The 12894-nt window shown below is 54.8% G+C and overlaps 1 protein-coding gene across 1 annotated transcript; it reads left to right on the top strand.

Annotated features, from left to right (window-relative positions):
• Positions 1–255: 255 nt before the first annotated feature.
• Positions 256–12694, top strand: LOC493544 (adprh protein). The gene is given in 8 exon segments (NM_001008181.1): positions 256–387; positions 8484–8707; positions 9788–9886; positions 9959–10064; positions 10149–10228; positions 11828–12011; positions 12092–12306; positions 12496–12694. Coding segments are annotated over 8 exon segments (1080 nt in total). The 5' UTR covers positions 256–376; the 3' UTR covers positions 12657–12694.
• Positions 12695–12894: the final 200 nt, after the last annotated feature.

A 12894-nucleotide genomic window follows, 5' to 3' on the forward strand; every position in this document is an offset into this window, starting at 1 on the left:
AGGCTGCTGATCCCTTGTGTAAATGGTTAATGAGATCCAATCCAGGCAGATGAATAGGAAACCTGGGGTGGGGGCTGCTGGGGGACCTTTGCCCGGGGCGGGGCGGCTGTCATGGCCAAGTGCCCAGTCTGTGTCCCAGTATAGACAGGGAATGTGCTGAGCCGGGGGGGGGGGGTAATGGGGCTGAGGCCTAACGAGCGGGGAGAGGCCTAACGAGCGGGGAGAGGCCTAACGAGTTAATCAGCAGAAAGGGCCGGAGAAAGAGCCCCACAAGCTCCTGATCTGGGGGGAGAGACAAAGCCGGAGGGTCACACAGATATAAATACCCCCCCCCCCCCCCCCCCCACTGGGGCACTGAGACTGCAAGATATTCACCATGGAAACCAAGTAAGAACTTTAACCCCCCCCCCAACCCCCTCGCTTTGCTGCACTGTCTCCCTCTCGTCCCCTATAGAATCTGATTTCTGCACTGCTGCCCCCCTGTAACTAATACTGCCCCCCCTGTAACTAATACTGCCCCCCTGTAACTAATACTGCCACCCTGTAACTAATACTGCCCCCCCTGTAACTAATACTGCCCCCTGCAACTAATACTGCCCCCCCTGTAACTAATACTGCCACCCCTGTAACTAATACTGGCCCCCCTGTAACTAATACTGCCCCCCTACTGCAACTAATACTGCCCCCTACTGCCACCCTGTAACTAATACTGCCCCCTAATACTGCCCCCCCTAAACTAATACTGCCCCCCCTGTAACTCTTGCACTGCCCCCCCTACTGCAACTAATACTGCCCCCTGTAACTAATACTGCCCCCTGTAACTAATACTGCCCCTGTAACTAATACTGCCCCCCCTGTAACTAATACTGCCCCCTGTAACTAATACTGCCCCCCCAATACTGCAACTAATACTGCCCCCCTGTAACTCTTGCACTGCCCCCCCTACTGCAACTAATACTGCCCCCCTGTAACTAATACTGCCCCCCTGTAACTCTTGCACTGCCCCCCTACTGCAACTAATACTGCCCCCTGTAACTAATACTGCCCCCCTGTAACTAATACTGCCCCCTGTAACTAATACTGCCCCCTGTAACTAATACTGCCACCCTGTAACTAATACTGCCCCCTGTAACTAATACTGCCCCCCCCTGTAACTCTGCACTGCCCCCCCCTACTGCAACTAATACGCCCCCTGTAACTAATACTGCCCCCCCTGTAACTCTTGCACTGCCCCCTACTGCAACTAACTGCCCCCCTGTAACTAAATACTGCCCCCCCTGTAACTAATACTGCCACCCCTGTAACTAATACTGCCCCCCTGTAACTAATACTGCCCCCCTGTAAACTAATACTGCCCCCCCTACTGCAACTAATATCTGCCCCCTGTAACTAATCTGCCCCCTGTAACTAATCTCTGCCCCCTGTAACTAATACTGCCCCCCCTGTAACTTAAATACTGCCCCCCTTAAACTAATACTGCCCCCTGCAACTAATACTGCCCCCACTGTAACTAATACTGCCCCCTGTAACTAATTACTGGCCCCCTGTAACTAATACTGCCCCCCTGTAAACTAATACTCCCTGTAACTAAATCTGCCCCTGTACTAATACTGTAAACTAATACGCCCCCCTGTACTAAACTGCCCCTGTAACTCATATGCCCCCCTACATGCAACTAATACTGCCCCCCCTGTAACTTGCACTGCCCCACTGCCAAACTAATACTGCCCCCCTGTAACTACTACTGCCCCCCCTGTAACTTGCACTGCCCCCCTATGCAACTACAACTGCCTCCCGTAACTAATACTGCCCCCCTGTAACTAATACTGCCACCCTGTAACTAATACTGCCCCCCTGTAACTAATACTGCCCCCTTAAACTAATACTGCCCCCCCTATAATGCAACTAATACTGCCCCTGTAAACTCTTGCACTGCCCCCCTACTGCAACTAATACTGCCCCCTGAACTAATACTGCCCCCCTGTAACTCTTGCCCAACTGCCCACCCCTACTGCAACTAATACTGCCCCCCTGTAACTCCTTGCACTGCCACCCTAACTGCAATAATACTGCCCCCCTGTAACTAATACTGCCACCCCACTGCAACTAACGACTGGCCCCCCTATGCAACTAAGTCACTAGCCCCCCTGTAAACTCTTGCACTGCCCCCCTACTGCAACTAATACTGCCCTCCTGTAACTCTCATTGCCCCCCCTACTGAAACTAATAATGCCCCCCTGTAACTAATACTGCCCCCCCCACTGCAAACTAACACTGGCCCCCCTACGCAACTAATACTGCCCCCTGTAACTCTTGCAACTGCCCCCCCAATACTGCAAACTAAACTGCCCCCCCTGTAACTCTTGCATTGCGCCCCCCTACTGCAACTAATACTGCCCTGTTAAACTAATACTCCACCTGTAACTACATACTGCCCCCTGTAACTAATACTGCCCCCCTGTAACTAATCACTGCCCCCCCTACTGCACAATACTGCCCCTGTACTTCTGCACTGCCCCCCCTACTGCAACTAATACTGCCCCCTGTAACTATATACTGCCCCCCCTGTAACTAAATACTGCACCCTTGTAACTAATTACTGGCCCCCCTTAACTAATCACTGCCCCTGTAACTAATACTGCCCCCCCTGTAAACTCTTGGCACTGCCCCCCTACTGCAACTAAATACTGCCCCCTGTATACTAATACTGCCGGCTGTAACTATACTAGTGCCCCCCTGTAACTATACTGCCCCCCTGTAATAATACTGCCCCCCTACTAATACTGCCCCCTGTAACTAATACTGCCCCCCCTACTGCAACTAATACTGCCCCCCTGTAACTCTTTTGCACTGCCCCCCCTCACTGCAACTAATACTGCCCCTGTAAACTAATACTGCCCCCCCTTTAACTCTTTGCACTGCCCCACTACTGCCACTAATACTGCCCCCCTGTAACTCTGCACTGCCCCCTGTAACCTTGGCCACTGCCCCCCCTACTTGCAACTAATACTGCCCCCCCCCTGTAACTCTTGCACTGCCCCCCCTACTGCAACTAATACTGCCCCTTAACTCTTGCAACTGCCCCCCTACTGCAACTAATACTGCCCCCCCGTAACTCTTGCACTGCCCCCCCTATGCCAACTAATACTGCCCCCCCTGTACCTTTCGCACTGGCCCCCCTACTGCAACTAATATGCCCTGTACTCTTGCACTGCCCCCCCTATATGCAACCTAATAAATGCCCCCCTGTAACTCCTGCATTGGCCCCCCCTACTGCAACTAATACGCCCCCTGTACACTAATACTGCCCCCCACTGCAACAAACACTGGCCCCCCTACTGCAAACTAATACTGCCCCCCTGTAACTCTTGCACTGGCCCCCCTACTGCAACTAATACTGCCCCCCTGTAACTCTTGCACTGCCCCCTACTGCAAACTAATACTGCCCCCTGTAAACTATACTGCCCCCCCACTGCAACTAACACTAGGCCCCAACTACTGCAACTAATACTGCCCCCTGTAAACTCTTGCACTGCCCCCCTACTGCAACTATACTGCCCCCCCTGTAACTCTTGCATTGCCCCCTACTGCAACTAATACTCCCTGTAACTCTTGCACTGCCCCCCCTACTGCAACTAATACTGCCCCCCCTGTAACTCTTGCACTGCCCCCTACTGCACAACTATACTGCCCCCTGTAACTCTTGCAACTGCCCCCCCTACTGCAACTAATACTGCCCCCCCTGTAACTCTTTCACTGCCCCCCTACTGCACTAATACTGCCCCCTGTAACTCTTGCCACTGCCCCCCACTGCAACTAATACTGCCCCCCTGTAACTAATACTGCCAACCCTGTACTAATACTGCCCCCTGTAACTAATACGCCCCCTGTAACTAATACTGCCCCTGTAAACAATACTGCCCCCATACCTGCAACTAAATACTGCCCCCCTGTAAAAGCTCTTGCACTGCCCCCCTACTGCCAACTAATACTGCCCCCCTGTACCTAATACTGCCCCCTGTAACTAATGACTGCCCCTCTGTAATAAATACTGCCACCTGTTAACTAATACTGCCCTGTAAACTAATACTGCCCCCCTGTAACTAATACTGCCCCCCTACTGCCAACTAATACGCCCCCTGTAACTCTTGCACTGCCCCCTACTGCAACTAATACTGCCCCTGTAACCTAATACTGCCCCCTGTTCAACTCTTGCAACTGCCCCCTACTGCACACTAATAACTGCCGCCCCCTGTCAACTCTTGCACTGCCCCCTACTGCAACTAAAATACTGCCCCCCTGTAACTAATCCTGCCACCCCTGTAACTAATCTGCCACCCTGTAACTAATCTGCCCCCCCCTGTACTACTACTGCCCCCCGTAACTAATACTGCCCCCCCTACTGCAACTAATACTGCCCCCCTGTAACATCTTGCACTGCCCCCCCTACTGCAACTAATACTGGCCCCCCTGTAACTAATACTGCCCCTGTACACCTTGCAACTCCCCCCTACTTGCAACTAATACTGCCCCCCCCTGGTACTCTTGCACTGCCCCCCCTACTGCAACTAATACTGCCCCCTGTAACTAATACTGCCCCCCCACTGCAACTAACACTGGCCCCCCTACTGCCAACTAATACGCCCCCTCTGTAACTCTTGCACTTGCCCCCTAACTGCAACTAATCCTGCCCCTGTACACTCTTGCATTGCCCTACTGAACACTATACTGCCCCCCTGTAACTCTTGCATTGCCCCCCCTACCTGAAACTAATACTATGCCCCTGTAACTCTGCATTGCCCCCTACTGAAACTAATTCCCCTGTAACTCCTTTCATTGCCCCCCCTATGCATACTAATACTGCCCCCCCCCTACTGCAACTAATACTGCCCCCGCTGTAACTCTTGCCACTGCCCCCTACAGCAAACTAATACGCCCCCACTGTAACTCTGCATGCCCCTCCTACTGCACTACATACTGCCCCCCCCCTACTGCAACTAATAACTGCCCCCCTGTAACTCCTTTGCACTGCCCCTACTCGGCCAACTATACGCCCCCGTAAACTCTTGCATTGCCCCCTACTGCAACTAAATACTGCCCCCTGTAACCTTGCACTGCCCCCCTAGCTGTGAAACTAATACTGCCCCTGTAACTAATACTGCCCCCCCTATTGCACTAATAATGCCCCTGTAACTCTGCACTGCCCCCCTACGCAACTATACTGCCCCCCTGTAACTCTGCACTTGCCCCTACTGCAACTAATACTGCTCTGTAAACTCTTGCAGGCACGTGGCCCCCCTACTGCAACTAATACTGCCCCCCTGTACTCTTGCATGCCCCCCTACTGCAACTGAATACTGCCCCCCTGTAACTCTGCATTGCCCCCCTACGAAACCTAATACTGCCCCCCCTGTAACTCTTGCATTGCCCCCCTACTGGAAACTAATACTGCCCCCCTGTAACTAATACTGCCCCCCCACTGCCAACTAAACACTGCCCCCTACTGCAAAACTAATACTGCCCCCTGTAACTCTTGCACTGCCCCCCTACTGCAACTAATACTGCCCCCCCTGTAACTCTTGCACTTGCCCCCCCTATGCAACTAAATACTGCCCCCTGTTAACTCTTGCACTGCCCCCCTACTGCAAATAAATAACTGCCCTGTAACTCTTTGCATGCCCCCCCCTAGCTGCAACTAATACTGCCCCCCCTGTAACTCTTGCACTGCCCCTACTGCAACTAATACTTACGCCCCCCTGTACTAATACTGCACTCTGTAACTAATACTGCCACCACTGTAACTAATATGCCCCCCCTGTAACTAATACCTATGCCCCCTAACTAATACTGGCCGCCCCCTACTGCAACTAATACTGCCCCCCTGTAACTCTTGCCCTGCCCCCCCTACTGCAACTCATACTAGCTCCCCTGTAACTAATACTGCCCCCTGTAAAGCTACCATACTGCCACCCTGTCAACTAATACTGCACCTGAACTAATACTGCCACCCACTGTAACTATACTGCCCCCGTAAACTAATACTGCCCGCCCTACTCAACTAACGCCCCCTGTAACTCTTGCACTCCCCTCAAACTGCAAACTGATACTGCCCCCCTGTAACTAATACTGCCCCCCTGTAACTAATACTGCCCCCTGTAACTAATACTGCCACCCCTGTAACTAAAACTGCCCACCCTGTACAATACTGCCCCCTGTAACTAATACTGCCCCCCTGTAACTAATCTGCCCCCCCTACTGCAACTAATAACTGCCCCCTGTAACTCTTGCAGCTGCCCCCCTCACTGCAAACTAAATTACTGCCCCCCTGTAACTAATACTGCCCCCCCTGTAACTCTTGCACTGCCCCCTACTGCACTAATACTGCCCCCCCTTAACTCTTGCACTGCCCCCCTACTGCAACTAATACTGCCCCCCTGTAACTAATACTGCCACCCGTAACTAATACTGCCACCACTGTAAACTAATACTGCCACCCTGTAACTAATACTGTCCCCCCTGTAACTAATTACTGGCCCCCCTGTAACTAATACTGCCGCCCCCTACTGCAAATATACTGCCCCCCCTGTAACTCTTTGCACTGCCCCCCCTACTGCAACTAATACTGCCCCCCCTGTAAACTAATACGCCCCCCCTGTAAAATCTCTTGCACTGCCCCCCTACTGCAAATAATAACTGCCCCCCCCTGTAACCTCTTGCACTGCCCCCTCCTACTTGCAACTAATACTGCCCCCGTAACTATACTGGCCCCCCCACTGCCAAACTAACACTGGCCCCCGCACTGCAACTAATACTGCCCCCCTGTAACTCCTTTGCACTGCCCCGCCTACTGCAACTAATTATCTGCCCCCCCTGTAACTCTTGCATTGCCCCCCTACTGAACTAATACCCGCCCCTGTAACTAATACTGCCCCCCCACTGCAACTAAACACTGGCCCCCCTACTGCATACAATACTCCCCCTGTAACTCTTGCACTGCCCCCCTACTGGCAACTAATACTGCCCCCCCTGTAACTCTTCATTGCCCCCCTACTGCAACTAATACTGGGCCCCCCCCCTACTGCAACTAATCTGGCCCTGTAACTCTTCACTGCCCCCCCTACTGGCAACTAATACTGCCCCCCTGTTAACTCTTGCATTGCCCCCCCTACTGCAACTAATACTGCCCCCCCCCCTACTGCAACTATACTGCCCCCCTGTAAACTCTTGCACTGCCCCCCCTACTGCAACTAAATACTGCCCCCCCTGTAACTCTTGCATTGCCCCCCTACTGAAACTAATACTGCCCCCGCTGTAACCTTGCACTGCCCCCCCTACTGAAACTAATAAACTGCCCCCCTGTAACTACTAACTGCCCCCGCCTAACTGCAAACTAAATACTGCCCCCCTGTAACTCTTGCCTGCCCCCCTACGCAACTAATACGCCCCCCCCCTGTAACTCTTGCATTGCCCCCCCCCTACTGAAACTATACTGGCCCCTGTAACTCTTTGCACTGGCCCCCCGCTCTGAAACTAATACTGCCCCCCTGTAATATACTGCCCCCCCTGCAACTAACACTGGCCCCCTACTTGCAACTATTACTGCCCCTGTAACTCTTGCACTGCCCCCCCTACTTCGCAACTAATCTGCCCCCTGTAACTCTTGCACTGCCCCCTACTGCAACTAATTACTGCCCCCCCTGTAACTCTTGCACTGCCCCCCTACTGAAACTATACTGCCCCCTGTAACTCTTGCACTGCCCCCTACTGCAACTATACTGCCCCCCCCCCCCTGTTAACTCTTGCACTGCCCCCCCTACTGCATAACTAATATGCCCCCTGTAACTATACCTGCCCCCCACTTGCAACTAACACTGCCCCCCCCCTAACTGCAACTATATACTGCCCCCCTGTAACTCTTGCACTGCCCCCCCTATCTGCAACTCAATACTGCCCCCCTGTAACTCTTGCACTGCCCCCCTACTGCAACTAATACTGCCCCCCTGTAACTCTTGCACTGCCCCCTCCCTACGCAACCTATACTACTGCCCCCCTCAGTGCTACTAATCTTGCCCCCCCATACTCTTGCACTGGCCGCCCCCTACTGCAACTAATTAACTGCCCCTGTAACTCTTGCACTGCCCCCCCTACTGCAATCACTCATACGCCCCCCTTAACTCTTGCACTCCCCCACCTGTAATCTTTGCACTGCCGCCCCTGTAACTCTTTGCACTGCCCCCCCTACTGCAACTAATACTGCCCCCCCCGTAACTCTTGAACTGCCCCCCCTACTGCAACTAATACTGCCCCCCCCCCCCCGTAACTCTGGCTACTAATGTTTTAGGGGGACCCTGGCTACCAATGTCTGTGTGCCCTTTGTACTGATGGGAGGGGTCACTGGGGGAGGGGCCATTGGGGGGCGGGGCATGGGAGTAGAAGGGGCCCAGAACATTTTGTTGTGAGTCCGTTACCCCCCTGTGTTGCAGCCCCCCATCCCGTGAGCGGTACCGGGCCGCCATGTTGCTGAGTGCCGCCGGGGATGCCCTGGGCTATAGGAACCAGCTGTGGGAATACTGCAAGTCTGGGCCCCAGATACACGCCGAGCTGCAGGAACTGGGGGGGCTGGGCCGTGTCAGGGTGGCGCTCCCTGATTGGCCGCTGAGTGATGACACGGTGCTGCATCTGGCGACGGCGGAGAGTCTTGGCACAGGTGGGTGATTGGGGGGCACCAACGGCTTGTATCCAGGCTTTGGTGGTTTTACAACTACAAATCCCAGCAATCCCAGCACTCCCAGCAATCCCAGCATGCTTCTAAACTCCCAGCAATCCCAGCACGCCCAGCAATCCCAGCATGCTTCTAAACTCCCAGCAATCCCAGCACTCCCAGCAATCCCAGCATGCTTCTAAACTCCCAGCAATCCCAGCACGCCCAGCAATCCCAGCATGCTTCTAAACTCCCAGCAATCCCAGCACGCCCAGCAATCCCCAGCATGCTTCTAAACTCCCAGCAATCCCAGCACTCCCAGCAATCCCAGCATGCTTCTAAACTCCCAGCAATCCCAGCACGCCCAGCAATCCCAGCATGCTTCTAAACTCCCAGCAATCCCAGCACGCCCAGCATCCCCAGCAATCCCCAGCATTCCCAGCATTCCCAGCAATCCCCAGCATTCCCAGCAATCCCAGCATCCCCAGCAATCCCAGCATCCCCAGCAATCCCAGCATCCCCAGCAATCCCAGCATCCCCAGCAATCCCAGCATTTCCAGCAATCCCAGCATTTCCAGCAATCCCAGCATTTCCAGCAATCCCAGCACGCCCAGCATCCCCAGCACTCCCAGCATCCCCAGCACTCCCAGCATCCCCAGCAATCCCAGCATGCCCAGCGCATCCCCAGCATCCCCAGCATTTCCAGCATTTCCAGCATCCCCAGCATTTCCAGCATCCCCAGCATTTCCAGCATCCCCAGCACTCCCAGCATCCCCAGCACTCCCAGCACTCCCAGCACTCCCAGCACTCCCAGCACTCCCAGCACTCCCAGCAATCCCAGCACTCCCAGCACTCCCAGCACTCCCAGCAATCCCAGCAATCCCAGCACTCCCAGCACTCCCAGCACTCCCAGCACTCCCAGCAATCCCAGCACTCCCAGCACTCCCAGCACTCCCAGCACTCCCAGCAATCCCAGCAATCCCAGCAATCCCAGCACTCCCAGCAATCCCAGCAATCCCAGCACTCCCAGCACTCCCCAGCATCCCCAGCATCCTCTGAACTCCCGACCGTTCTGTTGTGGTGCAGGGAAGCTGCAGGGGGCGCTGTACATGGAACTTGCCTCTAGATACGTATCAGCCATGTCCGACATGGAGGGGAGGAAGCCGGGGCCCACCAGCATTCTGGGTAAGTGATCCTCCTTCCATAATATTTACATACTAATTCTCCTTCTGATTGGTCGATATAACTCCCCCCTAGGGACCTCTCAGCTGCGCCCAGGGGAGCCGGGAGGGTACAGAATCCCCTTTAACCCCTCGGCCACTGGCTGTGGGGCAGCAATGAGAGCCATGTGTATTGGACTGAGGTGAGCTGGAATAAAGGGCGGGGCTGTGGGAGGGGCCACTGGCTGCGATGGGGGGGCAATAACAACACCCCTCTTTCCTTACAGGTTCCCTCGGCCCTCGGATCTGCCCCAGTTGGTTGCCGTCAGCGTGGAGAGCGGGAAAATGACGCACAATCACCCCACAGGTAATGGGGCAATTAGTCCGTCCCTTTGGGGCAGAACAGGCTCTCCTGGGTTCCTGTGGTGCAACAACATCAGCGCCTCATTGGCTGCTCACTGGCCCCCCCAATGCTGGAGATGAGCCTGCAGGTCCCAGAAGAACATCTGTCCCATTGGGTCTCTCTCCGCACTCTCTGCTCTCTCGCTGTCTCTCTCCTCACTCTCTGCTCTCTTGCTGTCTCTCTCCTCACTCTCTGCTCTCTCGCCGTCTCTCTCCTCACTCTCTGCTCTCTCGCCGTCTCTCTCCTCACTCTCTGTTCTCTCTCTGTCTCTCTCCTCGCTCTCTGCTCTCTCTGTCTCTCTCCTCACTCTCTGCTCTCTCTCTGTCTCTCTCCTCACTCTCTGCTCTCTCCTCACTCTCTGCTCTCTCCTCACTCTCTGCTCTCTCCTCACTCTCTGCTCTCTCGCTGTCTCTCTGCTCTCTCTCTGTCTCTCTCCTCACTCTCTGCTCTCTCTCTGTCTCTCTCCTCACTCTCTGCTCTCTCTCCTCACTCTCTGCTTTCTTGCCGTCTCTCTCCTCACTCTCTGCTCTCTCTCGCTGTCTCTCTGCTCTCTCTCTGTCTCTCTCCTCACTCTCTGCTCTCTCGCTGTCTCTCTGCTCTCTCGCCGTCTCTCTCCTCGCTCTCTGCTCTCTCTCGCTGTCTCTTTGCTCTCTCTCTGTCTCTCTCCTCACTCTCTGCTCTCTCTGTCTCTCTCCTCACTCTCTGCTCTCTCGCTGTCTCTCTGCTCTCTCGCCGTCTCTCTCCTCGCTCTCTGCTTTCTCGCCGTCTCTCTCCTCGCTCTCTGCTTTCTTGCCGTCTCTCTCCTCACTCTCTGCTCTCTCTCGCTGTCTCTCTGCTCTCTCTTTGTCTCTCTCCTCACTCTCTGCTCTCTCTCTGTCTCTCTCCTCACTCTCTGCTCTCTCGCTGTCTCTCTGCTCTCTCGCCGTCTCTCTCCTCACTCTCTGCTCTCTTGCCGTCTCTCTCCTCACTCTCTGCTCTCTCGCTGTCTCTCTGCTCTCTCGCCGTCTCTCTCCTCACTCTCTGCTCTCTCGCCGTCTCTCTCCTCACTCTCTGCTCTCTCTCGCCGTCTCTCTCCTCACTCTCTGCTCTCTCTCGCTGTCTCTCTCCTCACTCTCTGCTCTCTCGCCGTCTCTCTCCTCACTCTCTGCTCTCTCGCCGTCTCTCTCCTCACTCTCTGCTATCTTGCCGTCTCTCTCCTCACTCTCTGTCTCTCTCCTCACTCTCTGCTCTCTCTCGCTGTCTCTCTCCTCACTCTCTGCTCTCTCGCCGTCTCTCTCCTCACTCTCTGCTATCTTGCCGTCTCTCTCCTCACTCTCTGTCTCTCTCCTCACTCTCTGCTCTCTCTCGCCGTCTCTCTCCTCACTCTCTGCTCTCTCGCCGTCTCTCTCCTCACTCTCTGCTCTCTCGCCGTCTCTCTCCTCACTCTCTGCTCTCTCGCCGTCTCTCTCCTCACTCTCTGCTATCTTGCCGTCTCTCTCCTCACTCTCTGTCTCTCTCCTCACTCTCTGCTCTCTCTCGCTGTCTCTCCCTTCACTCTCTGCTCTCTCTCGCTGTCTCTCTCAGGGTACCTGGGCTCTCTGGCTTCGGCTCTCTTTACCGCCCTCTCGGTGCAGGGGGTCCCCCTGGAGTTATGGGGGTGCCGCCTACTAGAAGCCACCCCACTGGCCCTGAAGTACGTGCAGAGCACGGAGACCGACCCGGGGCAACATGAGCAAGTCTGGGGGTATTTCCAAGAGTCCTGGAAGAGGTGAGACATTACCATAGGACATTATTATTATTGCCCCCCACGTAGGGTGGAAATCCCACCAATGGCTCCCTGTCCCGCAGGTACCTATCTGAGCGGGGTCTGTCTCAGGGTTTGGGCCCAGCAGCCTTTCCAGCCGCTTACGGAGCCGCAGAGCGGGATGTGGAGTATAACAAGTGGAGCCTGGATGGTTGGCCCGGGAGGAGTGGCCACGATGCACCAATGATAGCCTACGATGCGCTGCTGGGGGGCGGAGCCTCCTGGGAGGAGCTGTGCAGCAGATCAATGTTCCATGGAGGTAACTCTCGTACTGACTCCATTTCTATAAGGAGGGGGCTCTATAAAGATCCAATGTCGGAGGCTCCGCCCATATGGGAAATTCCGTATCCGACGCCTCCGACACCCTATAACCAAGGGAGAGGGCACCTTGTTATCATGGCTGTCTCTTCTTGGGTTCCGTCTCGCTGATCTCTCTTTCTCTCTACAGGTGACAGTGACTCCACGGGGGTGATCGCCGGCTGCTGTTGGGGGGCTCGCTACGGCCTCTCGGGGGTGCCCCAGGGGAATTACATGGAGCTGGAGTACAGGCACAGGCTGGAGAGTGCGGCCGACACGCTGCACACGTTGGCATGGGGGGGCACCGAGTAAATCCCCACCGGAACCTCCAAATACAACGTGCCCCCCAACGTCTGGGCTCTTCTTTTGTTTAATTGCCCCCCACTAGCTGCAAGTGCCATATACAGACAGCAAGGACTGATTGTCTCACAAAGTCAATAACTTTATTTGCCCTTTAATATACAATAACCAAATAAATAGCTGTATTTGTACAGGAGGGGGCGCTAAGTGACAAAACACGTTGTATCCTGTATGTGCCTTTAAAGGGAAA

Source organism: Xenopus tropicalis, chromosome 9, assembly GCF_000004195.4.
Source record: "Xenopus tropicalis strain Nigerian chromosome 9, UCB_Xtro_10.0, whole genome shotgun sequence".
NCBI classification, from domain to species: Eukaryota; Metazoa; Chordata; class Amphibia; order Anura; family Pipidae; genus Xenopus; species Xenopus tropicalis.